Below are 27,485 nucleotides of genomic sequence, written 5' to 3'. Positions count from 1 at the left end.
TGCGTGTGGGTGGGGCTTATTGCAAAAGGGTAGGTAAGGCTCATTGCTGGCTCAGCATTTTAGAATCGTTATGCACAAACGACTCTAGCACCGCTTTGCAAGTTTCAAGCAATTGCTCCACCATGTACTGTACTCTACATTGTACATGTATATCAGGAGTGCAATAGCCGGCATGTGTCTGTTAGATCTACGTAGCTACGTAGTTCTGGCAAAAACGTTTTCACTGGTTAGTAGTCTCATAAATTATAGCCACCTGTTGGTGTGTGCACTTTTCAATCTAGTTTTGTTTGTGCATTATGCACTTTCAACTGTTGATGCCTGACAAAGGGTGGTGACTTGTTCTATTATGCATCAAAAAGTCATGTACAGTTATACTTATACACAGACTATATAGGCAAAGCCATTGATCACTTGATCTAGAATCACGACACTTGAAACAGATATGAACCCAAAGTGTCCAGGGCTATAAAGGATTACATCACATTGCTAGAGAAATGTTCACCTTTGCAAGGTCTTTGACAGATTCTGATTTTCCAGTTCCTGCCGGCCCAAGTAGAGAGGCCCCCAGGTGTAGGTGTAGGGCGGTGGTGAGTGTGAGGTAGCAGCGCTCAGTGAGAGGAGTGACTACCAGTCGAGAGGGACAACCAAGGAACTCGTTGCCGTAGGGAAACACAGCGCATAGCTGCTTCAGCTGACAAGCCTGGTTTTCCTCATCCCAGTAGTGACGAAGGTGCCTAAAAAAACAGATAGTTGTATGTGTTTAAATGAGTGCTTGCATGGACCTATAGCTATATACCAGCGAATTAGAGCAAGAGCAAACACTGAACACAAATATACTGTACATATACATTACGTCATACCCTATAACTGTTGGAAGTATTAAATACGTGCTACCCGTGCTTACCTGATCCACTGAAAGCTGTCAGACGAAGTGATAATGTCTTTTATAAGGTGATGGATCACATCTCTGCAATGCACATCCTGAATGAGCAGGGACACTAGCAGCCCTCTCTTCAGGACAGAAGGTTCATCAGTCTGACACAGCTTAGCCAAGTCAGCGATATAGTAATTCCAGGACTGAAATAATGTCAGCAATGATTCAGTTGGTGACACCGTCTCAAAACATCTCTCCACTTCCTCTGTCCACTTCACTAAGGCCTAGAGGGATTCAAATATCTGAAGTACATGTACAAAGACACTAATGTGGAAAATAGTACTATATACATGTATGTATATTATATGCATGCATTGAAACGAGGTGCATGTACGCACCCCTGCCTAACTGTACTTCTAGACGTTCTAGTCAATGTACTATCGTATATGGCAAGCGTTTTAGATCTACCGAAGATCGCCCCAAATTTAAAACCGCTAATCTTAAAATAAGCGGAGGACACACGTCATTGAGATAGTAGCCACGCCTGAGACGCCAAATCAATTGGCTTATTCGCTACATAATATACTACTCGCCAAGTTTTCCCGTTATAAATACGGTATATGTGTGCTCAATAGAAGCTTCTGAGCTTTATTGGAGGGAATATATGATAGGGACAAGCTCCAAACTTACCACTGTCAATGCTATTTGAGTTGGCTGATTGATAGCCCATGAGACTCTACTGGCCTGATTATAACAGACAGCTCCCTCCTTGAGACATTTCCGGACAGTCTCACAACTGGTGTTGTTCAGAGAGCTCAGCCACTTCTCAGGAGCTCCTCTTGCATTCACACTCCTACACACAAACACATAATTATTGTGGTCAGTGAAAGAGATTCACAGGGAAAGCAGAGTGAATGTCAATTTCACATGTTAAACTTCCGAATGGGACCAAGAACATAAAACATGTTATACGTATAGTACATCACTTATACATGTAATACAGATCATACTCATGAGCATTAAGTTTATTTACTTAAAGAGAGGGCCAACATTTGTTGCGGCTATACAAGCAAATGGTTAAAACAGGGAAGGCAGTGGCTCGGGAAAATTTGATTCAGAGAATCATCATCGTGAAACCATTAACCTATATAAACTTACTTGCAAAGTTTAATTTTCTCTCCCTCACTAGAAACCAGAGCCAGTACATTAGCAGCCACTGGACTGACAACTTCAGCATCCAACAACTTGACATTTGCAAATAGTTTTCCCAAATAAGCCTAAATAGCAAAATCAATAATTGATAGGCACTCAATATAATTATACATGTACCTGAACAGTGAGAGGCTGCTTTGTGTGGGCCAGTATGTCTAGCAGTTCCTCGTTGCTGATAAAATACAATCGGGGGAAACCTATTCGCTTAGCCTCCAGAAAATCCTACATCATAAGATAATTATCATATGATTATGCATGAAGTTTTGTAGTGTATGCATGCATGGAAAACTCACCTCCAAGCTCTTAAAAACCTGCTCCAACAGAACATTGCAGCTTTGAAGTAATTCTAGAGCACCTACATGTATACATACATGTACAACAGTCATATAATTGCTACTTGAATAACCATCCCCTGACTATACCTGGAGTGGTTGTAGCTTTTAAAGCTGTTGGTTTTTCAGCAATTATCCTAACGACTTCTCTTAGTGACTTGTCAGCTTGTAAGAACAACTTGGCCTCCCAGGAGAGCTGTCTGTGATAATTAGACAGCAATAACAAGCCGTCGATACTGCAGGGCTAGCTGTTGGTATGATAGATAGGTGAATTTACAGTGTACATGTGTGCACAAAGTTTGAATCTCTGCATTTGAAACTACATAGGATGGAAACCCAACCTCTGGATGTCTACAGTTGTGAATATACTCTCTAGATACAGCCAGTTCTTCTGACAATGGATCCAGCACTCTACTGTCTCCAACATTAGCACCAGCCTGCTCTGCCAGTCTAGTACCGAGTGCTGCAAGAGAAAAACCATCTCTATACATACAGTAAATCTACCACATGAGTATCGTACAATAATGTGTTGACACCGATAGTGTGGAGAGTTAGTCAATTAATACGTACATGTACTTCAGTCGATGCTTATAACTATAAAAGCACCATTTAAAGCACCGGTTTTTTTTATAGCAATTGATCAAAAAACGAGCCACAGCGAAAATAGTCTGCCTCTTGAATGCTATATAGTTCAGCAGATTTGCAAGTAGTTAATGCCGTAATGGAACTGCATGTGCTGTAGATATAATTATTTGTATTCCTTATTGTGCGAGAAAAAAAGCTGTAAATATTCAGTGGCATCCAAAAGAGTACGATAGAAGATTTGGTGAGCCCATTAAAAAAGAAAAAAATGAAGCTCTCACTAAGAAGATGATTCACGATTTGAATAAAATTCTTCGAGAGTTAATCGGTTGACTAGAAACAACCGAACAACTGAATAAAGAGCATCAGTACGAATGTCTACACGAGCTTTCAATTATCAGTAAAACATGCATATTAATGGCATGTTCAACAAACAAAATAATTGGAGTTCTGTTACGAGCAATCTAAGGGACTACCACACAATTAGTTGGAAATTCACTTACATAGAAAATTACAACTCGGTACATGTACATGTATAACAATAGACAAAATGAAAAGATACACTAGTTAACAGCTGAATATTTTGAAAATCTTGTGAATTAGAGTATGATTGTTAGTGCAAAAGGTGAGCTAAAGATTCGATGTAACATGTAACAGAAGTAAGTAACGCTTGAACCATAAAACTGCCGAAAATACCAAGAAAGCGACAGTACATGCACATGCAGCCTCAGAGCAGGTTTGTACTGGTAAAACTACAGTGTATGAATACTGTACATCCTTGTTGTTCTACTGCAAGCCTTTCCATTTCTTTGCTTAAACTAAAAGCAGGGCAATAAAACCTTTAAAAACACAGTACTCATCTACAAGTTCTGAGTTTAACAATAATCCTTTATACATAATAAGAACCTTGATGGGCTTGACATATTTTGAGCTCTTTATAGTGTTGATGGTGAGTAGGCTATCCTCGATGGAAGCCAAAAGGTCCTCCACCCCCGACAGAATGTGAGTGGGTCTCTCAGTCAACCCACTGTGTCCCACTAGAACCAACTCCCTGTTCATCCACTCACTAGACACCTGGTATGGTTAGAACATGGACTATTCAAATAGTAAAGTACTCATAATCATAATTACACATTGTATCTAGCTAAAATCACTAATAACATGTCTGCAATAATTATGTTAAAGAGTACCATATAATGGGGAAATTTGGCGATTTGGCGAAATTTACCGAAGATCGCCAAATTAAAGCTAAGCTCTGGACACCAGGTCATTGACATCATTATTATTATGTAGCCACAACCGAGACGCTGTAGTAAAAAATGCTAATTTGTTCAAAATGGTCAAATTTCCCCGTTATATGGCAGTTAAATTATTTTTAGTCAAATAATGCTTGCAAGTCATGTAAACACTAAACATTTACATGTCTGAGAAAAATAAGCAATAGACTTTTGGTCATACGTATAGGATTGTGTGTTTCAAAGTGCATTAATTATCTAATGTAGAGTCACGGTACAAACCTTTTTTAGCATGCTCTCCAAGGCAGCTTCATGGTTGGCCTCGTTTGAGACACTCACAATGATCGCATGATGATCAAATACCTGTGCATGTGGTACATCTTCTATTGTATGACGTACTGCGTTATTTTCACTCATAATTATATAAGGGTGCATGGAATGTGCGGACTATTAAGGAGCTTTGGTACCACAACAGAAAACAGATTACAATGTATAGGCCATTATACTAATCAAGATCACCTTGACTTTTTGGAGGTAGTCTATGGTGAGAGTGTGGCCCTTGCTGAGCGAGGATACCTCCCCTGTGGCTCTGTGGATGAGCTCCCAGTGTCGAAGTTTGAGGGCAGGATTAAGTAAGCAAGAGAGAGTGGGTAGCCATGACCGGAACTCTATCACTTTTGAGTGGAGCTGTGATATCATCTTGTTTGATGGAGACAACTCTGTCAGGGGTATAAAAGGACAGTGATAACCAGGTCACGTACATGTGCATGTAAGTGCACAGTTGTGGATATGGGAGGATTGTACAGTCATACATGTCTAGAGTCTCTACGTGTATGGGACGTAAAAAACATCTGATAGTTGCTTGTACTTTACATGTACATTTCCATACACAACGTAATACCTAAACGGCAAGCGACAGAATAAATCCAACGACTTCCTATAGCTATGTATGTGCCACATAATTATTAAGTTATTTAGTCAAAGTTATTCAGATACAGACCTTTCTCCAGATAGTTGACTTGATTGATAAACCCTTTCACATCCCTCTGTATCTCAGCCACACCCAAAGAGACAATGGCTGCTGTTCTCCATTGCTTCATCTTGTTGTCCCAGTCAGCAATCACTCTGAACAATGACTGCCTAGCCTTGAGAGACTGGGCCACATTAGACACTTCTTCAAGCACCTCTTCTGGTGTCCAAGAAGGCACTGACGAATCCACTGCACTGTAGTTTATAATAGAGTCAGCAATAACTACAACAAAAGTGTATCTCCTAGTACTCTCTTTCTCCTATCCTAGTCTACCATAAATGGGACAATTAAGAGCAAGCAGTAACACATAGACATACATATAAGAGCTAAATTTATCGTGCATGTAAAAGTGAGACTGCATGCAGTATACTGTTTGTTACTCATACTGGAATCGTCTTTTGGAGCTTGGGATAGATCCAAATGTGTGATGGTAGTCGACGTAGTCCCTGGCTTGCGAGAGTAAAGTATTTAGCGTCAGCTCATAGCGGCCCAATACATCCAGTGGCTGGTCACAATTTTCTGCTAGGGCTGAAGACTCAATAGCTGCCTTCAACTCATTAGCTGCCTTCAGAACTTCCACAACCTCAAAGGGGCAGAATCATTTTAATTACTTGAACATTGCTGAAATAAAAACAGTTCTCTATAGAAATCAACTAGTCAAACATAATACATGTATCACGGTAAAGACTACCAACAGATCAAACACGACTAGTAATAACAATATTACCATTTTCTTGAGGTCTGAGGAGAATTGGTACACGGTTTCTGACTTAGTGGCTTGAGCTTGCATAAGGACATTCTGTGATCAAAATTAAATATTCAATGCACAAAGATCGATGACAAGCAACCGAACACAGGGAAAACTCTGCAGACAATTAAGTCAAGGTCTAAATCATTTGCATACGTGTACCTTGAGGTGCCTGAACTGAGGGAAGAGTGACTTGTAAAGGGCCATCTCCTCATCGGCAACTTTAACCTCAAACTGCTGGGCCACATTGTACATGTTGGTAGCAACTATCATCCTCTTCTCAATGAGTGGGACTGCTGAGATGACATTCTCCACATTCTCCACATAGCATACAAAGGCAACAACGTCTGATGGAATATCCAACAGTTTATGCGTGTAGTCCTGGGTGGAAATGAAAAACACGCAGTTCAGTAGCCAAATTTACTCACAATTCGTACTCGGTTAGGGATTATGGCTTAGAGATCCAGCATGGTAACAGGTTTGTGTTTTAAATTATCAGTGGTAAATTAAGGAATGAACACACCCATGCAATCCCTGCTATATACAATGTATGTGTACCTTAATCTCGGTACTCAAATGGTCACATTTGGCACTGGCAAGTTGAGGCAACTTTTCTTCCAACACGGCAATGATCCTCTGAGGTTGAGTGAGGCACATCATCTGATAGTCCACTGCCTTCACTTCCACGATACCCACTTGAAAAGACAGCACCATCCCCTCCATAGCATGCACCTGCATGGGAGAAACGAATATAACTACTGTAATTATAGTCAATACCTACTAACGTAGTGTACATGTAATAAAGAAGTGGCCATGCAACTTGAAACCTTAAAAATGACTTATAGCAAAAAAAACAGTAGAAACCCACAAGCAAGGCACATGTGAAGGATATATATATTTATTGCTTTTTAATAAGTGCTGACATCAGCGTTTTACATTCAAATTGCACAGGAAGCGACTCATCACCGACTGTGCAGATATTTTTCCATATTGCACACCCGGAAGTATTATTGCACACTTGTTATTGCACACTAGGAAGTGATTATTATTTGGAATAAAACGTTTTCAGCAGTGAGAGAACAAGAAAAACATAGTTTACACACTTATAATCATGCATTGCAATGTTTATCAGTCTCTTTTCTTGTTTTCTGATGCTCTGTATCACTTCTGTGCTCTTTTTGCAGTGAAGCTGAGGGTCAGGAGGTTGTCAGTATTCATATTTAATGCATCAAACAGGCATCAGTGTTGGGAGTGGGTACTTTGAGCGGAGTATTGCACATGTAGAAGTGTACTGCACCACCATATAAGCCTGTTCAGGCTTGTATAAAGTCGTTTTGGCTTCAAAAACGGTTGTCACACTTTTCTTCAGTTATAGCGGTGCATGTTTCCTCTTCTGATACACTGGAGCCACTGGAGCATGATAGAAAGCAAGCACATGCTGTTTATCCTTCAGAACTATCCATTTTCAAAACGGGTTGCTGGTTGTCAACGTTTTTCTGTCTTTTTTTCTTGTCTGTTCTCTACAAAATCTTTAAGTAGCCTTCTGCAAGCTCTCTTGGTGTTCTAGAGTCTTATTTCTTTGTCTTTCTAGCTGTTTTCTTTCTCTTAAACTCGTCTTCAACTGGGAGAACTCAATTTTGTTGCTACGCATTCTTCTGGTTGATAAAGCAACCGCATGTTGCGCATGCGCAGATTCAACCTGCATTTTGGTTGCCAAGCAATAAATGCATTATCCCATGGATACTGATGATTATCACTCGTCCGTGCCTAGTAACTGTCACTCGTGCCTTGCAGGCACTCGTGCAGTTACTGGCACAGACTCGTGATAATCTTCAGTATCCATAGGATAATATCATAATAATTATACATAACAAAACAAGGCTGCCTAGAGGGCTAAGGTATATTAAGTGCTTAGTTTGCTCCAATTGCTTGGATGAAAAATGTAGTCCAAGCAACAATTGATCATACTGAGTGATGTACCTGATCGTGATACAGAGCAAAGTTTCGCTGGAACATGGGAACAGACCAGTTCTCACACGATGAGGATGTGATCTCTGCTTCACTGCACACACTGAGCATCTTATTGTAGCACTTGTAGTGCTGTGAACAGAGCATGAGACTTGATTATAACTAAACCCATTGCACACTCAGGAAAATACCATCTATATAAGCCTACACTGACACCCGTATATCGTACCATGTACATGTACATATATGTTGCATTATTATACGTACGTATACATGTATATATGGGGATCAAGTTAACTTAGTACTGTATTACAGTGGAGTGATTCAGTCGACAAAATTGACTTTCCTAAGTATAAGTAGTGAATACACACCTCTGAATCCAAGGAGGTACGTCCGACATGCGTGCACAAATCACTACAAATTCAGTGCATCAATGTCATTTACGGTCACGTGACAATGTCCAGGCTAATACACTGCACTTGTAGTGATTCGTGCATGCATGTCAGACCTTCTGTGCCTCTGAACAAAATACTTTTAGAACAAGCATCAAGAGTTCATGGTAGCAATGTAACATACCGCTAGCTTTCTGTCCACCTCAGTCATGGTGAGGGTGAGACACTTGTTGAGCTGATCAACAACGTTCTGATATGGTGCATAGTTTTGCAGCAAATTCTCACAGTCAATCCATCCCAAGGTCTTTGTTGCACTTTTTTTAGCCTCTGCTACCTCGAGTGTCTTGAGCAGATCGTACTTGGAGCTACCTACAAATGGCTGTATTCGTTCATCACAGAGAAGTGATTTGAAGTCCTTAATCAGTTTCTCAAAGCTACTAAGCGTGTTGGCTAGGGCAGTATCGAATTCATCCAGAGTTGGTGTGAAAGTAACCTCAGTACTAGTGACTTGTTCTTCGGGATCTAGAGTTAACTGTACCTCCCATAGGGGCGGGATGACTTGCTCGGGCTTCCTGAGTAAGTAACTGATGTCTGCAATGTCTGGATTCGTGGTGTCTTTATTTTCTTCAGCAGGGATCATCACTTCTGCAAATTCACTCAGAGAACCCACACCTGCACACAATGAAATATGACAGGAAAGGTTTAGAATAGTACTTGAAGTGTGTGGAGGATAATGGACAGTTCACGATACACTTTTACATACATGTACATGTACAGATTGACTCTGGCTGTATTCAAATGTATGGGACTTTTTCCTTAACGTGAGATGGGTGGTGTCTTGGTATAAATACCCCCCCCCCTCGGCCAAGGTTTTCCTGAGAACTACAACACTATAATTATCTGTACATGCATGTAACCATATAGTAGCAAGTTCTATTCTGATAAGTTATAAATGAACCTGCTTCGAGTGAGGGCAGCAGTGTTGAGAATGATGAAGCCTGCATAGAGACTAGTCCCGCATGTGCTTCATCATCCAGGCTGATATCTTGTCGGTCCAGAATGCCTTGAGTGAATGGATTACTAGTCACCGTCTCCCTCATCAGGGCAAAGCTTTCATCCTGGTCTGCACTACGAGCCAGTGCCTTTCTGACTAGTCTCCTTGTGATGAACAGGAGGGTGTTAACTGCCTTGAGGACCAGTCGCTGTAAAAGCTGCACTACCAACCCACCACAGAGACAGGTCAGTCGGTTAAGTCTCTCTAGAGTCTTACGCCACTCCAGGACGTTGACGTGGGAGGGAGGTACTGTGTGAGTACAGAGGTCAATAGAATCATACATCACTTACTGTTGTAGACCACCAACCTAACATTGTTGTATTGTACAGCACTACTGTTGTGTATACATGTTGTATGTGTATTGCAATTGTAAATAAAGGGTATTATTTTTTACGCTATTTTGTGTCCTTTGCAGCATAAGTTGTTATCAATGTGTAATAGCTAGGGCAATTTGCTTACTCTGACCTTCCTGTATTATTAACTACATGATTAACGGTGCTGAAGAATACATGTAGCAGATACACTTACTTTCTTTTGTTGATAGAGAACTGAGCTCACTTATTTCTTCTCTGTCAACAACATTCTGATAAAGAGGTTTTCAGTACATATTCATTGGTATTAAAGTTGTCACTAAACAGCATACCTGGCAGACGGAGACAATGACTGCCACTATTGCCTCCCTGAAGACATACAACTGCTCACGTGCTTCAGTCACTGTCTGAGTTTGGAGGAGGGTGAACTGCCTCAGAGTGTACGTACTCTCACTTAATGATATCAGCTTTATTTCCCTGAGTACATGTATGTACACAAACTATCACTACGGTTCTTTGCAATTAATACAGTGTGCATTGCAAACCAGCTAAAACAAAGCGATGAACGTTGTAAAACACACCCACTCTATAGACAGATAGTAACATAAACAGCATAATGTCCAAACCTTGCAGTCTTGGCTATCTCATTCTCAAAGTAGTGTGAGAATGAGCTGCTGGAAGCAGCCTCACAAATACTCTGAACTTCTAAAATTGCCTTCTGCAGCACAGTATCTGCTGAGAATAAGTTGTACCTCAGCTTCACCCTGTAGAAGCACATACAGGTATATATGATTTAGTTAATAGTACAGTGCGCTAACTCACTTCTGTTTGGACGTTTTATTTTGACAAATCCAGTGGTGCCACACTTTGAATGCTTTGCGAATCCTGAGCAGGTGCAGTGAATACTCATTCATAAGTAGTACGTAGGCCTAAATTAAAACTCACATGAATTGCTTGAAATAAGGTAATGCAGTAATTCTGTAAAAGATTTCTTTTTCCCAGAGCCATCTCAAACTAGAAACTGAATCCATCCCAATTTCTCTGTAAACCTGGGCACAATAATTATACAATCAAATTCACTATTGCATTATTTTACTTTTAATGCAAGTCAACTACTAAAATGTATATCACACCTCAGACACATTCAAGGCACTGATAGTGTAGTATCTCCCTTGTGCCCTGGCTTTGTCAGCAGAGGTAAAGTAAAGGTCGTACACAGGACATCCTTTCTTGTTCTCTTTTGATAGAGCATACATAAACTCCACTGACGAACTACTACTTTTGGTAGGAGAGCTGATCTCTGACAGCCGCCGAGAGAGGGCCTTAAGGTCTCTCACACCAGTAATAGGACCAGAGGAGACCAGTAGAGATTCCCTCAAACCTGCAGGCGTGCATGTATCAGTCGAGTGCTGCAAAGGTGCAGTTTCAAGACCCAGGGATTCCCTAGAGTGCTCGATATACTCCTGCACAGGGTCAGAAGTGCTTAGAGTTTGGTTATCGACAGTCAAGTTGGTTGATGAGTGAGATTTGATATCGGAGGTGGTGCTAGGTGCTTTTGCTGAAATGGGTGCAGATTTACAATTCCCAAACTTCTTGAATCGGTCTCTCCTGAGCTGGGTGGTTTTGTACGCCCCACTTGCTCTTATTCTACTGGGTTGCAGTAGTGGGGGGCGGGGAGGGAATGAGGGGGCCTGCAGAGGTAGACAAATTAAAACGTTTGTCGAATATAGATGAATTCGAAAGCAGTGTTATATATGCTGTACACTACCTGTTTATTGCTGGCATAAACTTTGCCTCCAGTCTCTGTCTCCATTTCCTCTGCCTAAATCACACGGGTACTGGGTACGGATCGACGTGTAACTAAGGCCAGCCCCACCCCTTTTGAAACCATACAAGAGATCATGTGAACTGTATAATAATTTATAGCAGAAGTTAAAAAATAATTATAAGTCTATAATATTGCAGCTGCTATAGCTAATTATGTATCTCAGCAAGGAAATATAAAAGTTAAAATGTCATAATTTCAGTCCTATAAACTCCTTCTTGGCCTTCGTCCAGGGTCAGGAGTAGTATGAAAGAGAAGTACAGGGCGAATGCTGACATGAAGTGCCACAAATCATGGGAGTCATAGAAACCGAACGCCAGACATTCTTGATTGCTATCTCGAGACAGGGCTGGTGAAACACTGGTATCTGTTACATTCTACAGAAGGAAAAATTAGCATCATTCTATGATTACATATTCAATGATTTCCCCTCCTTTTCCTTAGTGTCGTAACCATGTACCAGTAGAACAAAACTAATAGACTTTTAACCACCATTTTGTTTGGATACAAGGCCAGGATACAAGTATTGTATGCAATGAGTTGCTTGCGGGTTGCAAATTTGCAGGCAAATAGTTGCTTACAACAGTTGTAGGCAATGAACTGCCTAAAAAAGCTGCCTGGTATAATTATGCTGGCCTTATAATTACTCACTCTTGTGAAAAAGTAGATGGCCACTATCCACATTAAGACGGCGAGAATGCAGTACAAAACAGGCTTAAAAACTCTCAGTGTGAAGCATTCCTTTTTTATAGCCTTCGCAAACAAATAGTAGAGCAGATAAATCAAGAAGTTGACCAAGACGATTAGTAAAAAGTATCTTGCAAAATCAATATTGCTTGCATCAGCAAGAAATATCCCACCAGCACTAGAGTGAGAGACAAAGAATCGAGAGTCATGGAATATGATAATATGAAGTACAAACTTACATGACTGTATTGACCAAGAGGGAGATCAGAAGTGTAAGAAACTTGCACTGTGAGCAAAATTAGCAGCATGATCGCGGTTACAATGACAATAACAATAATGTATATTTTTTGTACACTTACAGGATGCTGAAGTCGAAAAAACTTCTCCTTGTGAATTTTGTGGAGTTCTCGGTATGAGCTCGGCTTCAGTCCAATTTTAAACCGGTAGTACATCTCAAATGAAAAATATACTGCTAACACTAAATAAGCGATAATGAATACTATCTTGAAGGCCAAGTATTCAAACCAGAGCTGCAGGAAAAGGGATCAAAGAAGATAGAATTAACATACGGAATTTAAGAAGAAATTGTAGTGGCTATGTGAATCCTATACACCTGTAGCAGTTCGCAAACTTACCCCGCCTAGAACCACCACCAGTATGAGTATCATAAGATAAAGGGCCTGTCTGTGCAGAGCTGGGGCCAAGTCAGGAGCTCGATTGGTGAGTATTTTAAACATGGCCAGTGATATCATGACGTACATGAAGGTGACATCAAGCTGGTAGTTGGTAGTGCTGGGGCAGAGATGGTAGGCCCCACTCATAAACGCCTGGGCAATCATCACAAGCCCTGAAGATAAACAGTAATTATACTTAAGCGGCTATTACATGTACATAGAGATAGCTGATCAAAGTAGTGTATCGATCGATTCCTTTTTAGTGATAAACTTAAAATTCCCCTGAGCTTACCGATTGCATAATAGATTCCAAATGTTTCAGGAATGCCTTGTTTTTTATGATGATCACAAGTAGCGTTGTTTTCTTCCAATCTCCGATAACGTCTACGCCTATAGCAAAACTATTTATTACAGGGTCACTGAAATAGAACTTACCTTAAATAAGTGACTACAATGTACAGCAATCCGAGAATAATGTAACCAATGTTGGAAAATATGTTGTTGAAAGCGCTCACACTGAGCCATGGTGTGGCACACCGTGTGTTGTAGTAGCATATGTCCTCATTCCCACTTGATAACAACAACTAAGAGATACGAACCTTCAAATTGAAATAAATACACCTAAAAAACTTACCTTCTGATAAGTGGTCACGAGTTGATAAGCTGGTATGCTGTAGAATACTATCACGACCAGGAGATACCAGAAATAGTGATAGTACACTTTCTGTCGAGCTGGTGAATCATCAATCTTCCCCAACTCGGACATAGCAATGTTGATCTAAATACAACAATTATTATTAGTATTGTTATTGTTTTCAAGTTCCTCTCATATTCAAAAGCCACACACCTTAAAAGTGCCAGGCTGGGTCATCTCCTGTGCTGTACTATGCCCGTTCTTCTCAGATACTCCATTGCTATCGGTGGCTGTATCTTCCTTAACATTTCCAGAATTATGTTCTTGCAAGTCTATGTCCCCTGAGAGTTTACCATTGCCAACACTGGTATCATAGGTACCCTTGTACTTCCTGCATAAACTACACCATAGGATTGAGCAGCAACTCTCCTCGTGCTTCTTTTGCTCCCTGCACAATTAATAATACGATAGGAGTGAGCCAATGATTGACAGTAAGAAACATACACACATACATGTACCTTCGAAATGTTGTGATAAAGATCCACACAAAGGCTATTACTACAAACAACATGTAGATGCCTATGGGAAGTACTAAGGCAGCTGGCAGGTCAGGATTCACTGCAAATAAAGGAAATATACGGTGTCAATAGTGCTTTCACTCAGACTGATACACTGTATAGGGTAACACTTCAATAAACTTAGATGCACAGGCAGACAACCATGCAGCGAAACATCTCATGTGTACTATAAACACACAAAATAGCCATACCTAATTCAACAGTGATGTTGACAGTCTTGGTCCTGTCCAGGCCAGAATAGGGGGTGGGGTCGAAGTTGTTGATGGCACTTCTCAACAGAATGAGCTCGTCTCCTGTGCCCTTAGCAGTGGATACACAGGAACCATCCACACCATCAGTGGGAAGCACACTCAGCACAACATAGAAGAAACCGAAGTGGGGGGCAGCGTTAGTGTCATTTTCACGAGCAGTAATTGATGCAACAGAACGCATAGTCTGAAATGTCCCTCGGTGGTTAGGGTTGTCCAAAAGCTCCACCATAGGACACTGCATTGGGTAGTATGTGTAACAGACAGACATTAATACCGGACAGGTTTTAAAAATCAAGCCATAACATAACTTGTCATGCTGTTCATTATTCATTATACATGCATAACGTTTTAGCATGCTGAAAAATAGTTGTAAGGTAAGACTCACAAAAGAAGTTTGAATTGAAGCAATGGCGCAAATGTCACTGGAGTTGTCTGTTGATAAGAAGTTGATCCGCACGTATTTGTCAGTAGGTGGATCTTCATACTCGTAGAGCAAGTACTGTCAATGTGTATATATAAGCATGTGAAATTACACTGAGACAAGTAGACTTACAGAGGGTCCCGAGGGTGAAGCCTCCAAGGACACCGGTGTGTTCATCCTAATGTATTAAGGGGGAATAAAGCCAAAAATTAAAAAACTCATCTCAAAAAACTTTTTGGCTCTAAAATATGAAACACAGTAGGACAACTCAGATTTCAAGTTTCAGTTGAAAGTGAAGGCTCCATTATGAAACTACAGCTAATTCTTAAACCCATCTAGGCCAAGAAATCCAGCAAATTGAGAAAAAGAACCCAAGCCTAGACAAGATTCTAATAGACAGTTTAGTTTTTAATTTGTTCTGTCCAAGTCATTATAATTTATATACCGTATTATCTTCTAATTTATCGGACAGCAAAAAATAATTATTTTGGAAATTGTCCGGGTATAATTGGAATAGATTTTTATATAAATTATAGCTACTCAAAGCTATCTAACTGCAGCACTCTAAGTCTTACTTGCCGTCTATGAATGTAACTGTCCGGGAAAAAAATTGTCTGGATATTTGTAATATTAAAGCACTGGAGTGTCCGTTGTATTAGAACAACGAAAATTGCCCAAAAGAGTGTCTGGGGTAATTAGAAGTGTCCGATAAATTAGAAGATATACGGTACCATTAGAAAGCCCTTTTTCTGCCCACCAACCTACTGTAATCTATTTTCAATATTACTACAGCAGTTTTAAGCACCTTTGCAACACATGAACACAAGCATAAAACCACAATGTACTATTGTAGTAAATTGTGGTTACTCAAATGGGAGACCATCTGCAGTACTGTCCAGTCCAGTGGTGTACTAAAAGTAGGAACCAGGCCCCTAACACTGCATGCTTGCTTTTTACCCGAGATCAAAGATCAAGCTTTAATTGTACCAAATACACCAATCAATACCAGAGCATGCAATTTTTTTAGGGGACTACCCTAAGACCCCCTTGCAGGCACTTTAATATGTGTGCACATGCGTATCAGCTCCCCTTCTAAACTTTTTCCATGCTCTCTAAGTGATAACTCTCTTCCTACACCACTGCTGTCACTGCTGTCAATAATTATGTTCACATTTCAAATTGCTAGTTATTTTTTCTGTGTGATATGAGATAGACCAAGTACACACCTCAGCTCTGGTACATCATTCTCCATCTCACATCTGTGGAGTAGGCCTTATTACTGCAACCCTGTATAGCTAGATCTATAGTCGTTGTGTTAGTACACTGGCCAATTTTTATTTGGTAAGAAACCACTCAAGGCTAGCCTGCATGTAGTCCATGTTTACATTGTGGGTTTACATTGTGGTTTACCCATTTGTGTGTGTGTGTTGCAAAGGTGCTTAAAACTGCTGAATCAACCTTAGATTAGGGTCATCTAAGTAAACATCTAGGCCACAAACCACTTAGCAACCACTTAGCGTAGTTGTAAAATCTGGGATAGCACCATAGTTCCCTGCTAAATACACTCAAATGGGATCTAATCTATAGCTCAGTTATCAGTACCTACATGACGGATGTAAATATATCTTTAAATAGCTTATTCAAAGAGCTGCATTTTAAGACCAAAATAAAGTTCATAGGAGGTAGTAGGGTGGAGTTATAGTTTTTCTAGCCCGAGTCTATTTTTTTGGCTTTATTCCGATACTATAGTTCTCGATATAAATTTAAGTATAGCTACAGTAACAGCAAACAGGTTCAATCACTAGTGAATCGGCATCTCTATTATGAATGCTTCTTCGCAACTTGGCAAAGGATGCACTGAAGTTTTATAATCACATAAACTATGGACTCTGTTGTGTCTTAAAATACACCCTGTGCATACAGCTTCCTATGGGTACTAGTGTGCTCACTGCAGCTTGAATGGAGTGATGAGTGCAGTATTCAGTACGACGGAAAGGGGTGTAGTCTGAGTGGTGGAGAGATCAATGTACAGGATCGCACTGCCAGAGTTGTCATTGTTCAGTAGAGGACATAGGGTACGCTCCACTGAGCTAAATGCAAACCTGCACGAGAGAATATGAGATATGTGCAACCATACACTTGTGGCTATACAGTACAGTACAGGAAGTGCAATAGAATACAAGTCACCGATTATCGAACACAGACTAGTTTAAAACGCGGACAGCGACTCAAAGCATCTAAGCTACCTAGGTATCTATTCTAGTCTGAACTCACGGCCACCAAAAGGCCGTCTCGGCAGAGTTACAAAGCCGAACACTTAACTATGATGTTAGTTCGATTGATAGAATAGCAGTTCACATTATACTTACAAACATCAACTTTGGAATCATTCACGAGTGAATTGATATCAAAGCTATATCAAAGATGTAGGCTGTCTCAGTCACTAGAACATAGTAACAATAGATGTACACGCAATTATGTATACACTGACTATATCAACCATTCTAGAGCTAGGACAATCACGAAAATACAGAATTTGTCAGTACATTCACTGACAAACTTAATATTCAGCACAAGTCCACTCACCCACTCTCTACATAAGGCAGTGTCCAGGAGTTTATGCCCATGGGCTGTCTCACCGTGACCAGAACTGGATGGCGAGACGTAGCATTCTCACTCGTAACTGAAACACGGATGGGCTGCAAAATGTTGTTCAGTTTTTGAAACCAGGATTGCATGGCCATGTTTTCTTTAAGAATTTTAATGCGTACAGTGCAGCACAAGAAAATATAGCTAGGGCTGCACCTATAGATCTAGCTACTCACCTCCAATTCCTCAGAATTGTTCAACTGGATGCAGATAGACACAGGAGAAGACAGGCTCACTTCAAGTTGGTGAGCTATACCTACTGATGTATTGTTGGTACAAGCCAGTGACATTCCACTGGTGCAGCACAGCAGTGTGAAAACTAGGACAGCAACTTTAATATCCTCCATAGCTAGATCTATATCTATCTATGCTGGTGTTCTCTTTAGGAACTGAATGCTAAGTATAGATCTTACCTAGACCTAGCCCTGGATATGATATTCACCTTGCAAGACTGGCACTAGTAGCGATATGAATATGTTTAATGAAGAACCCCCCCCCCCCCCCCCAATCTATAAATGACGTTGATGTTGACGTTGATGTCCTTTTCTATGGTTTGTGTTGACACAATAACAAGATTGCAAATAATTATCAATCATCGTCCTCCCCACTCCCAAAAGCTTGCTCAAAGTCATTCTGGTTTTCTGCCTCCTCTTCAGTACCTTCACTGCCATCATCGTCACCTCCTTCTGTCTCCTCCTCCGACGCAGCTTCCTCCCAGTCCTCCTCTGGTACTGCTGCCTCCAGCTGGGTCAGTCGAGACTCCTGGAGACACAGGGAAAATAGTAATGTGTAAAAGCAGCTACTCTAGGGTTCAATTTCTGACGTATAGGCAGACTTCAGTTAATTAATTGCTTCCACAATATTTTTGTAGAAATTTTACCTGAGCCATTACTTCATCCTCCACAAGCTCTCTGTGTTTGACGACTAACTTCGAATTCATGGCAGATTTGGCAGATTTACCACGTCGCTTGCTCAATCTGACCCTACAATAAGTTTGTAAACACATTACTGACATTGATTCTGACATTGAAACCTCACCGATCGTTGACTTTGTAACTATTCAGATTATGTTACAACAATGTACCTTGTTTCTATCTCATTGTAAAAGACCCCTTGTTCAGGACGAGTGACAAAGAAATAGGTTTCCTAGAGAAAGCATGAGTTTTTAAACATACTGTTGCGTAAAATTAAATGATAGCACTGCAACACCCACCTCATATCCTTTACTAGCTTTATTCTTTACATTCCAGTTATATTCCTTAGTAAGCTTATACTCGTACCTAGTGATGGGTGAGAAGGAAAGTAACATAGTATAGCTGGGGCTAACCTGTCGGATCACAAACACTCAATAAACAATAGGTGCAGTTACCATGTACATGTCATGTACTACTGTACACTGGGTTTCAAACGCGAGACTCTACCCAGTGTACGTGAATTGCTAGCATGCAATTAGCAATAGTTAGTACTTGTGCCATTCACATGATTATAAACAGTACTAGTGAATAAGCATCAAAACTGTTGACCAAACACCACAACAACTGAGCTGGCAATACAATCAGCAAAAATTCTGCAAGCAAAGTCAAAATCAAACCAACAATGTACTGTATACATTGACTGTAAAATGTTGCGAAAGCATCAGCTTAGAAAGAATGTGGCAACAACCAAACCCAGTAATACACTGCCCAAACCCGACACACACACTCACTCTGCCTCGTCCTGATAGTCTAGTCCCAGTTGATTGTCCTCTCTCCTCTTGACTAGGGTATCAGGGGTGGGCAGGAAGTACGCCACAAACTGCTCATTGTTCTCATCCATCATCCCTCTGCACACACATGGGTGCACTTAATATCAAATGTAGAATTTTGAACACACAGTTGTAATGTGCAGATTGTAAATTCAGGGTCTAATCTAGACCAGTGGGGATGACCATATCACCACAATCCGACCTAGTACTGCAGTATGCTGATAGGGGCTAAAAGGCACCAGTAGCAATCTTCAGGGGTACCCTCCCCCCCCCTGACCCAACACAGGCCACCATGCTTTGTGCATCCTGGTTCTTAAAACTTACTAAAAGTGAGCCACCTTTTATTTCTAAAAGGTGTGGATCACGCAGTCACTAAATGGAACTGTTAACTTAGTCACTGCTATTATAAGTCACCACTAAACAACAATTACGTTTGAAAGCTAGACTATACGTAAAAAAACATGTACATGTATACAATTGGTGCTACATAATTATGTGCAATGATGTATATCCATGGGCTAAAATTTGATTTCCAAGGGCGCCTTAATACACTAATAGCACACTGATTTGCATAGCGTTAAGCAGATCATATTACAGCTAGTTCCTAAGGGCAAAGCGACCATCATATCAGATGTCAATTCTACAGATTCTTCAGACATATATCAATTGCTCACTAGAGGGAGTGTACCAATTAACCTGCTAAACTGTTACCTGATCATGGCTTGTGACATCTCTTCCACTTGTTTCTGCTCTGGCCTACCAGAATTGGCAGGGTCAGTGTCATACAGCACTTGTGCAAATGGTAACTTCCACAACTGCAAGAGTGAGGGAGGGAGAGAGAGAGAGAGAGAGAGAGAGAGAGAGAGAGAGAGAGAGTGGGAGAGAGAGAGAGTGGGAGAGGCAGGAATAGTTAAACTACAGTACATGTACCACGATGCATTAGTTTACTGATAGGAAGACGAAGATAATAATTAATGAAAAATATTTCAACACAACTACTACATTGTACAAACCTCAAAGTCAGGGAATAGGGGTAGCACTTCTTTGGCTTCTACTCCTCGTTTGCTGTAATGCTTCGTGATCTATCAGAGGAGTGTGGGGGCGAGGACAATGACTAACAGCTGCACGTCACTGACTCACCGGTTGCTTGGCAGCCTCAAAGGTGGCCTCAATAGCTGCTATTTGACTCGCTCTATCCTGGAGTTAGGTTATAAATTGAAGAGCTGATCATATTCAATTCCAAGTACCTTGTAAACATCCATTCCTTGGAGCTTCTTTTTGACATTGTATCCAACTCTGTATGATGAGTATTAATCCCTAAAATACGGTGACTTTCTACATGGACTGACTTTGAAATATATTACAGCCATAAATAAGTATAGCTGCATGTACACATATTGTGTATCAGCATGCGTGTACATGCTAATTCTATACATGCACAAAATCTTAGTGCACAAAATCTTAGTGTTTAATAATATTATTATGTGCTGGCTCACTTTGTCTCCGCTCCATCAGCTGCTGAGTGAGGCCTGGCAAACTCAGTGGAGATATACTCTGTCCTCCTCAGCCAAGACACACTTTTGGCATGCTGCTTGGCACTGGTGGGTGGGTGGGGGTGGGGCATTAAGTATAATTATGTCATTGCTAAATAACGCTGACAGGTGAGTGCATATACAGTAGACTCTTGCTAATCTGGCTTTTTGAAGTACGGTATACCGGTCGTTTCATTTGGCGCGCAAGCCACTAAACCAAAAGTACAACCAAAAGTAATGATTGACCCCAAAACACCATAATCAAACACAAGCATACCTTGAGGGTGAATGTACTAGCACTGTATAGACGTACCGTTTTGACTCTGGTTGCTGGACCACCTCATCCTCAAGAAGTGCCTCGTCAGCAGGGTCCAACACAGCTGCAAACAAATAGACACTGTCATCACACAACCACTGTCATCACATAGCCAATACTATTCTCAAGAGAATTCAACCTCTTTACAATCGATACTCTACAAAACAAACAATCAATATCTCTCATGTCAAGAAGTCCACGGTATTAAAATACTAACACAGGGCCAGCAGACTTATTTTGTAGCAACTTATACCAAAGAAAGCCTGAGGCGCTACTAGAACATCCTTTGCTGTATGCCCTAGTGGTTGTAAGTATATTTGTACTGTATATTAGGAGGTTCCACTACACTTGCCATCGAGGCCGTGGCTGGGGTAAGTGTCGGGTAAGATGAGGTCAATAGGGACGCCTAGATCCACCTCAGTGAGTAGGTCGTGCTTGTGACTACGCTCCAAGCTGGTAGGATTGTACTGTATAAACCTGAGAAAAACAACCATCATTAGCACAATGGCTTCCAAGCTAATCTACTTAATAAGACACTTATGTGCACTCAGGTGTGTAACCTCAAGGCTTGATCAGATAATTAGCCTAATCTTTGTGGGTGACTTCCTTGCGGACCTTTGTGAGTCGAAGGGATAGCTGAGGAACTTGGCATCAAACGGAATGTCTGGAAGAGTGTTCTTGTACTTGACAGAGCAGAGGAGGTCCAAATTTCTACAGACATGATCAATTTAAAAAAAATCGTACAGCCCCATACAATTACGAAAGATTAAATGTGAACGGTTCTTACGTACTTGGAACCAGACGGTTTGTGAGATCTGCAAAATCAAAAACAATCGATCATGGGCACACTAGTTTGTAAATTGTGGGAATGTGGTGCGAGACGAAAAAGACTAGATCTAATAGGTGGACGGACATGTTCTTATGGAAGTGTTTCTATTTTACTCACTTCTTTTTTTGTGCAGTTTCTACTGTGGTAGGCATTTTCAACTCTCTGTTGATTTTCTCCCCTCAGTGTTCTGTACTGTGTTGGTAAATATCACTACATAAAAAGATCCTTACGAGAATAATTATTCTCGTAACGATCTTTACCTAACCGATAACCATTGCCTGTTCCAGCACCAGCTCCTCTGCTTTCGGCTCTGCCACGTCAACAACTGGCTAAAAGGGCTTATGAAAGTCAAATGAATGTAATTTTATTGAGTGGTAAGTTCACTGAGATAGTAACTGGATCTAACTCCTTGTAAGGTGACACCATTGTGATTTCAATCATCACAAAATTAATATCAGAGAGAATTACACAGTTATAGAATTACACAGTTATACCATGGGCATATCCTAACTGAATGGAAACAGGGTACATTACAAAGCACTTCAATTTGTGTGCCTTTTATGAGAACCTATTCTAATTAAACATCTATTTAGAATTAATGGTTGAGCCTGGATTCGATTATACATGTAGATCGTGTTTAGGAGTGCATTCCTGATCATGTTCATATAGGTATACGAACTGCTTGCATCATTGAATTTGATATTAATATTGTTTAGGCTTTTGTCTCCACCCACTATTGTTTGTATTAATTTTAGTCGTTTCTAACTATAGGTGGACAGCTGAAGCAAAGATTATGAAGTTACCCTCTTTGTTGCTAATCTCAGTGATTGTCCTCGGTTACCTGCAAGGTCAGAACTGTAGCGTGTAGATATCAACATTTGCGTACAGTGAAACCTGGTTGATTGTACCGTATAATAGCGGGTAATTTTCGGGGGACAAAATATTCGTGGTTCAGCAATATTGAGACATTTCGTGGATAATATTTTCGTGGTTGCTGCTTGGATTGTAGGTAAAGGTAGGCAAGGTCGCTTCATTCGTGGGTAAAATATTCGTGGTCAGACCTCCAACCACGAAAACCACGAATATTTTGCCCCACGAAAATTACCAGTATTGTAAGCCTTTGTTAAAATGTGGTATCAATAAAAGAGGTGGCCCAGTTTAGTGATTGCTTTTATGTGTTCTTGAATGCAAGTACATGTACGTAGTCACTAAAATATTAGCAAGTTTCACTGTTACCACTAGTATTTGATCCTCACGAAATTATTACTACATACATGTACACTATAATTTATGTGTCTTAAGAGTACTACACTACATGTATGTTGGTGCATGTGTGAGTGTTATCTATCTCACTACTCTGTGTAGTTGGTGTGTTTGCGGATGACACTGACTTATCAAATAGTGAAGAAAACTCAGAAGGCAAGTTTCTGATACACCACGTTTAGTTTGAGTCTCAATGATGCCATCTAACTAATAATTATTGTCGTCACAGGTCTACTAGCAGAAGGCGCTAGGTTGATCTCACAGATTAGTTTAAAGTCCAAGACCCAGTAAGTGTGACCTCTATTTGCTGTGTCGTTTAGATCATCTACCATTTATAGGGGGTACGATATCTTGAAACAAGCAACTCTCAATGAAGATCCACAAGCACAGACATTATTAGCTTACGGTCACATTGTAAGTGGAGGTGTGCACGGTACATACATTTGATTGGTTTTTGTGCTGTGTTACTTGTAGCTTGGCCGTGGCTTGGAGCGTAATTTCACTCGAGCATTTGAGATTTTCACTGAATTGGCAGACAAAGGTTCAGCCAGTGGACAACAGGTTAATATAATGCAACATAATTATAATTATGATTTTACCTCGTACTCTCTCTATTATTGTAGGGACTGGGTCTAATGTATTCTTTAGGTACTGGTGTAAACTCTAATCAAGCTAAGGTACGTACAGGTCAGAGTGCTCTTAAGGGAAACTTTATACTGTCACATGCAGGCAGTCTTAAATTATGTGTTTGCGGCTCTGGGGGGTGATCACTTTGCTCAGATGATAATGGTATGGTGGTATGATTGTTTCTATGAGCTGCATGTACTTAGCTTGGTTTCCCAGGGCTACCGCTCTCTAATGGGCATTGGAGTTGTTCAGAGCTGTGAGAGTGCTCTGTTGTATTATTACAAGGCAGCTAAGAAAGGTTTGTAGACCTCTTGGAAATATTGCTCAGAGGAAGTCTTTAGGCGCAGTATTTTTATATCCTGTAGAATTTGGTTTCAAAGCACTGTATAATGCAATTAATTACTGATTGTATGTGCTGTGCAGTTGTGAGTGAGTCGTCTCATATAACCGGTGGACAGATGGTGTCCAAAATCAGAATTATGACGGAAGAGGAGGTGAGTTGTACACTTGTATTGAGCTTAACAGTGCCTGTTTTCTTTTGGGGATTCTATTTAACAGCTTTCAGGTCAAGCACAAACTGATTAAAAGCGTTTGTAGCCAAAATACTAGTACATATATGGCTTATATTTTGACTGGTAGTAAATGTTAACTAGTCTAGTGATCTCTTATGCAAGTGGTACAAAGCAATTCTTTTTCTCGGCAGAGTGGTAGTGTCTATGCAGTGAGTGAGGATGAGATGATCCAGTACCATCAAGTCTTTGCTGACAGTGGAAACGCTGGTGCCCAGGTACAGTGTCCAGAATCTACTCTGTTAGCACCATTGGTACTACTTCCCTTATTCACACTTGCAGATGATGATTGGCATGTTCTACATGCTCGGGTCAGGAGGTGTGCAGAAAAGCTATCAGGTTTGTTGCCGGATGCATGCTGGAAAAGTTGTTAGTACCGTAAGAATTGACAAGCTGGGCTAGAACCTCATATGGGTTGTTTACACACTGTTACAGGTTAATATAAATATCCTTTGCCTTCTAGGTCTAAGCTATAAGAGCCGCTATTAGGATATCCAGCCTTGAGACTAAATCGTATCTTTGGAAAACTATGAGTAGAAGAACCCCAGTAGCTAGTTCATAGGAGGGAATGACAATTGCAACAATGCACTCTGACACGTAGTGTATTGGTTCTGTGTACGTACGCAGATGGCTCTGAAGTTTTTCCAACAAGCTGCCAAAGACGGAGTCCCTGCTGCATTCACCATGATAGGAAAGGTCAGGCTTCCCATTGTGTCACAGCTATAGTCTGTTACGATATGTAGTTCTGCATTAGATGTATGCTGAGGGGAGTGAAGATCTACCTAGGGACTATTCCACTGCCAAGACTTACTTTCAGAGAGCAATTGATATGGTTTGTGCAAACAAGTATGGTGCTTGACTGTGTATGATGAAAACGAGGCATGCTTCGTTATGTGTAGAGTGTGTATGAATCATGTCAGTAACATTTTCATTCCTAATTATCGAGTCACTTGCTGTTACTGTGTATGGTGTTACGTCCATTCCAGAGAAATGGAGATGGATTCAGTGGAATGGGAATGCTGTATTTGCATGGAATGGGAGTTGAAATGGTATGAGTATTGAATGCTGTGAATTGCCGTGAGTGTTTCACTTGTATACATTTTAGAGCTACACCAAGGCACTGCACTACTTTCAGCAGGCACTTGATCGAGGCTCGGCCGAAGGACAGTACTACATTGGATACATGAACTTCAGTATGTGGGAGTGTTGTGTGTCTATTGAATGGTACTATCATGTAGTTGCACAATAATTGTTATTTTGAGTGTGTCTTCCACTCTACAGGTGACAAAATTAATGTCATGAATATATAATTTGTTTTCCCTGATTCGAAAGTGTATGTAACTGTGTGTACTACGTATGAACTTGCAGATGGTTTTGGATTGCCCAGAGATCAGGGGAAAGCTTTGAGATACTTTCAGCTCGCTTCTCATGGCGGCAAGTATACTGCACCATTGCTAATTAAAGACACATAACTATATAGCTAACCTTCTTAACATGCATATAATATTTCCCTGTATGTTAACGTCGATTATTGTAGGTCACCTAAGAGCTATGTACAGCTTAGGAGAAATGAATGCTGAAGGGATCGGTGTTAAGAGAAACTGCAATTATGCCGTCGAGGTGAATATGCGTAGTGTACACTATGCAGTCACTAAATGAACTATTACCTATGGGGCTACGTGTACATACATTAGACGGTAGCTTCGTAATTGTAGCGACTAGTGTTTTAAATTGATACTGATTGGGGTGTATTCTAGGTTGATGTGTCATGTATTATTTTGTACTCCCTATAGCTGTTTAAGTCTGTTTCTGAGAGGGGCCATTGGACAAGAATGTTCACAGAGGCTGACAAACTGTATACGAATGGTGACATTGACGATGCACTGATGATATTCTTCATTGCTGCTGAGCTGGGAGTAGAAGAGGCTGAGAGTAATGTGGCATTCATTCTGGAGCAAGGTTTGTGTGTACAATGCTCCCACAATATTATTATTGTAAACACTGTGATATGTATTATCAGATGAACAGGCACTAGTTGAGAAAAACGAGACGCTGAAGAGAGCACTGCTGTATTGGAACAGAGCTGCAGCACAAGGTGACTATCTAGTGTTGTCACCATGCCTACATGTACCCTAGTGCTAGGGACATTCACAAATTAACAACATATTCCTTTGGGATCGAGATATATGCTTTTAGTGTAACAGGGCTGATGGTTTAGAATAGGTACAGACTACCCATAGACTACCCATTTCAAATTTCAACATTTACACACATAATTAAATGGTCCCCAATCCATTCAATCTGCACTGTTATAGTTATTTGAGATTCCACACTTCAGGTTATGCTGAAGCAAGAGTGAAATTGGGAGATTACTACTACTACGGTCAGGGAACGTCAGTGAACTATGAGGTGGCAGCTCATCAGTACAGAATGGCCAGTGACAAGCAAACTTGTGCTCAAGCCATGTTCAACTTGGGCTACATGTACCAGGAAGGACTTGGACTAGAGAAGGTATGCAAAGTGTAAAAATTGTGTGTGGCTGTCAACAATATTATTTTGCAAAGTCTCATTATGATTGCTATCCTAAATGTTAACCCGCCTTAATGCTGTAAAGGGAAATGAATTGTGCATTAAATGGCCTGTTTTTTGCTCTTTAGGACTTCCACCTTGCTAAGCGATTCTATGACATGGCATCGGAAACTTCTGCTGAAGCAATTTTCCCTGTGAAACTGGCACTGTTTAAGCTCAACTTTATGTACTATCAGGAGTCATACAAACATGTAAGTACACTATTATTACTGAAAACAAAGTGAAGCACTTATTCTTTTCTTCAATTCATTGCAGATACTATATCTACAATCTACACTCGGTGATCTAAATTTGTTGCTTGGCCCAAACTGGGATGTATACCTCATCTCTTTGCTCACAGGGACGTTAGTAATGGTTTTTATTTGGAGGAGAAATAATATCAACTAGGGAACTTTAGTATACTCCATATATTGATCTTTATACCTTGATTTCATTCATGCAGTCACTCATGAGGATATTACAATGAAGCCTTTCAAAAATTGAAATTTACGGGCAATTTTGCTTTGTGTTATAATTATCATGACTGTAGATAATTATAATATTTTAGGCCACAATTCAA

The 27,485-nt window shown here is 40.5% G+C and overlaps 4 protein-coding genes across 4 annotated transcripts in view; 1 reads left to right on the top strand and 3 right to left on the bottom strand.

The window, feature by feature from the left end:
* Nucleotides 1-11,651, bottom strand: part of LOC135349422 (dynein axonemal heavy chain 6-like) — a 32,981-nt gene extending 21,330 nt beyond the window's left edge. Inside the window, exons 1-26 of the mRNA XM_064547951.1 lie at nucleotides 11,507-11,651; nucleotides 10,872-11,429; nucleotides 10,684-10,787; nucleotides 10,561-10,623; nucleotides 10,365-10,502; nucleotides 10,071-10,215; nucleotides 9,956-10,010; nucleotides 9,332-9,676; nucleotides 8,558-9,045; nucleotides 7,994-8,113; nucleotides 6,572-6,745; nucleotides 6,176-6,394; nucleotides 5,993-6,064; nucleotides 5,652-5,848; nucleotides 5,236-5,459; nucleotides 4,755-4,954; nucleotides 4,518-4,598; nucleotides 3,907-4,074; nucleotides 2,760-2,881; nucleotides 2,509-2,618; nucleotides 2,380-2,441; nucleotides 2,204-2,308; nucleotides 2,033-2,151; nucleotides 1,565-1,727; nucleotides 905-1,158; nucleotides 503-734 (exon numbers count right to left, since the gene is read on the bottom strand). Coding sequence (XP_064404021.1) covers nucleotides 503-734; nucleotides 905-1,158; nucleotides 1,565-1,727; nucleotides 2,033-2,151; nucleotides 2,204-2,308; nucleotides 2,380-2,441; nucleotides 2,509-2,618; nucleotides 2,760-2,881; nucleotides 3,907-4,074; nucleotides 4,518-4,598; nucleotides 4,755-4,954; nucleotides 5,236-5,459; nucleotides 5,652-5,848; nucleotides 5,993-6,064; nucleotides 6,176-6,394; nucleotides 6,572-6,745; nucleotides 7,994-8,113; nucleotides 8,558-9,045; nucleotides 9,332-9,676; nucleotides 9,956-10,010; nucleotides 10,071-10,215; nucleotides 10,365-10,502; nucleotides 10,561-10,623; nucleotides 10,684-10,787; nucleotides 10,872-11,429; nucleotides 11,507-11,551 — 4,563 coding nt within the window. The 5' untranslated portion in view covers nucleotides 11,552-11,651. The remainder of the gene's footprint in view (nucleotides 1-502; nucleotides 735-904; nucleotides 1,159-1,564; nucleotides 1,728-2,032; nucleotides 2,152-2,203; nucleotides 2,309-2,379; nucleotides 2,442-2,508; nucleotides 2,619-2,759; nucleotides 2,882-3,906; nucleotides 4,075-4,517; nucleotides 4,599-4,754; nucleotides 4,955-5,235; nucleotides 5,460-5,651; nucleotides 5,849-5,992; nucleotides 6,065-6,175; nucleotides 6,395-6,571; nucleotides 6,746-7,993; nucleotides 8,114-8,557; nucleotides 9,046-9,331; nucleotides 9,677-9,955; nucleotides 10,011-10,070; nucleotides 10,216-10,364; nucleotides 10,503-10,560; nucleotides 10,624-10,683; nucleotides 10,788-10,871; nucleotides 11,430-11,506) is intronic.
* On the bottom strand, nucleotides 11,638-17,933 carry LOC135349426 (SID1 transmembrane family member 1-like). The gene is made up of 16 exons (XM_064547958.1): nucleotides 17,634-17,933; nucleotides 17,395-17,507; nucleotides 16,758-16,910; nucleotides 14,941-14,986; nucleotides 14,773-14,886; nucleotides 14,328-14,622; nucleotides 14,077-14,176; nucleotides 13,772-14,006; nucleotides 13,559-13,702; nucleotides 13,360-13,508; nucleotides 13,217-13,314; nucleotides 12,886-13,097; nucleotides 12,610-12,780; nucleotides 12,490-12,536; nucleotides 12,215-12,428; nucleotides 11,638-11,940 (listed from the first exon to the last, which is right to left on the bottom strand). The coding sequence occupies exons 1-16, from the start codon at nucleotides 17,802-17,804 to the stop codon at nucleotides 11,746-11,748; spliced, it is 2,457 nt and encodes an 818-aa protein (XP_064404028.1). The 5' UTR covers nucleotides 17,805-17,933; the 3' UTR covers nucleotides 11,638-11,745.
* Nucleotides 17,934-17,978: 45 nt separating this feature from the next.
* LOC135349428 (RNA polymerase II-associated factor 1 homolog) lies at nucleotides 17,979-22,123 on the bottom strand. Its single transcript, XM_064547960.1, has 15 exons — nucleotides 21,996-22,123; nucleotides 21,841-21,864; nucleotides 21,665-21,760; nucleotides 21,402-21,526; nucleotides 21,047-21,113; nucleotides 20,698-20,799; nucleotides 20,449-20,497; nucleotides 20,342-20,398; nucleotides 20,215-20,283; nucleotides 19,913-20,016; nucleotides 19,163-19,279; nucleotides 18,671-18,737; nucleotides 18,542-18,603; nucleotides 18,338-18,440; nucleotides 17,979-18,219 (listed from the first exon to the last, which is right to left on the bottom strand). The coding sequence occupies exons 1-15, from the start codon at nucleotides 22,028-22,030 to the stop codon at nucleotides 18,046-18,048; spliced, it is 1,251 nt and encodes a 416-aa protein (XP_064404030.1). The 5' UTR covers nucleotides 22,031-22,123; the 3' UTR covers nucleotides 17,979-18,045.
* LOC135349427 (protein sel-1 homolog 1-like) lies at nucleotides 22,094-27,405 on the top strand. The gene is made up of 23 exons (XM_064547959.1): nucleotides 22,094-22,252; nucleotides 22,650-22,726; nucleotides 23,244-23,297; nucleotides 23,371-23,428; nucleotides 23,480-23,555; nucleotides 23,616-23,702; nucleotides 23,765-23,818; nucleotides 23,871-23,930; nucleotides 23,985-24,066; nucleotides 24,192-24,262; nucleotides 24,472-24,555; nucleotides 24,620-24,676; nucleotides 24,965-25,033; nucleotides 25,092-25,169; nucleotides 25,324-25,386; nucleotides 25,443-25,530; nucleotides 25,706-25,771; nucleotides 25,875-25,957; nucleotides 26,131-26,296; nucleotides 26,358-26,432; nucleotides 26,676-26,848; nucleotides 26,995-27,117; nucleotides 27,182-27,405. Exons 2-23 carry the CDS (start codon nucleotides 22,672-22,674, stop codon nucleotides 27,311-27,313), a joined length of 1,854 nt encoding a protein of 617 aa, XP_064404029.1. The 5' UTR covers nucleotides 22,094-22,252; nucleotides 22,650-22,671; the 3' UTR covers nucleotides 27,314-27,405.
* Nucleotides 27,406-27,485: the final 80 nt, after the last annotated feature.

The sequence above is a fragment of the Halichondria panicea genome, chromosome 15 (assembly GCF_963675165.1).
Source record: "Halichondria panicea chromosome 15, odHalPani1.1, whole genome shotgun sequence".
In the NCBI taxonomy this organism is placed as follows: Eukaryota; Metazoa; Porifera; class Demospongiae; order Suberitida; family Halichondriidae; genus Halichondria; species Halichondria panicea.
The sequence above is the reverse complement of the archived record's forward strand: the minus strand, read 5'-3'. Positions and strand labels throughout refer to the sequence as shown.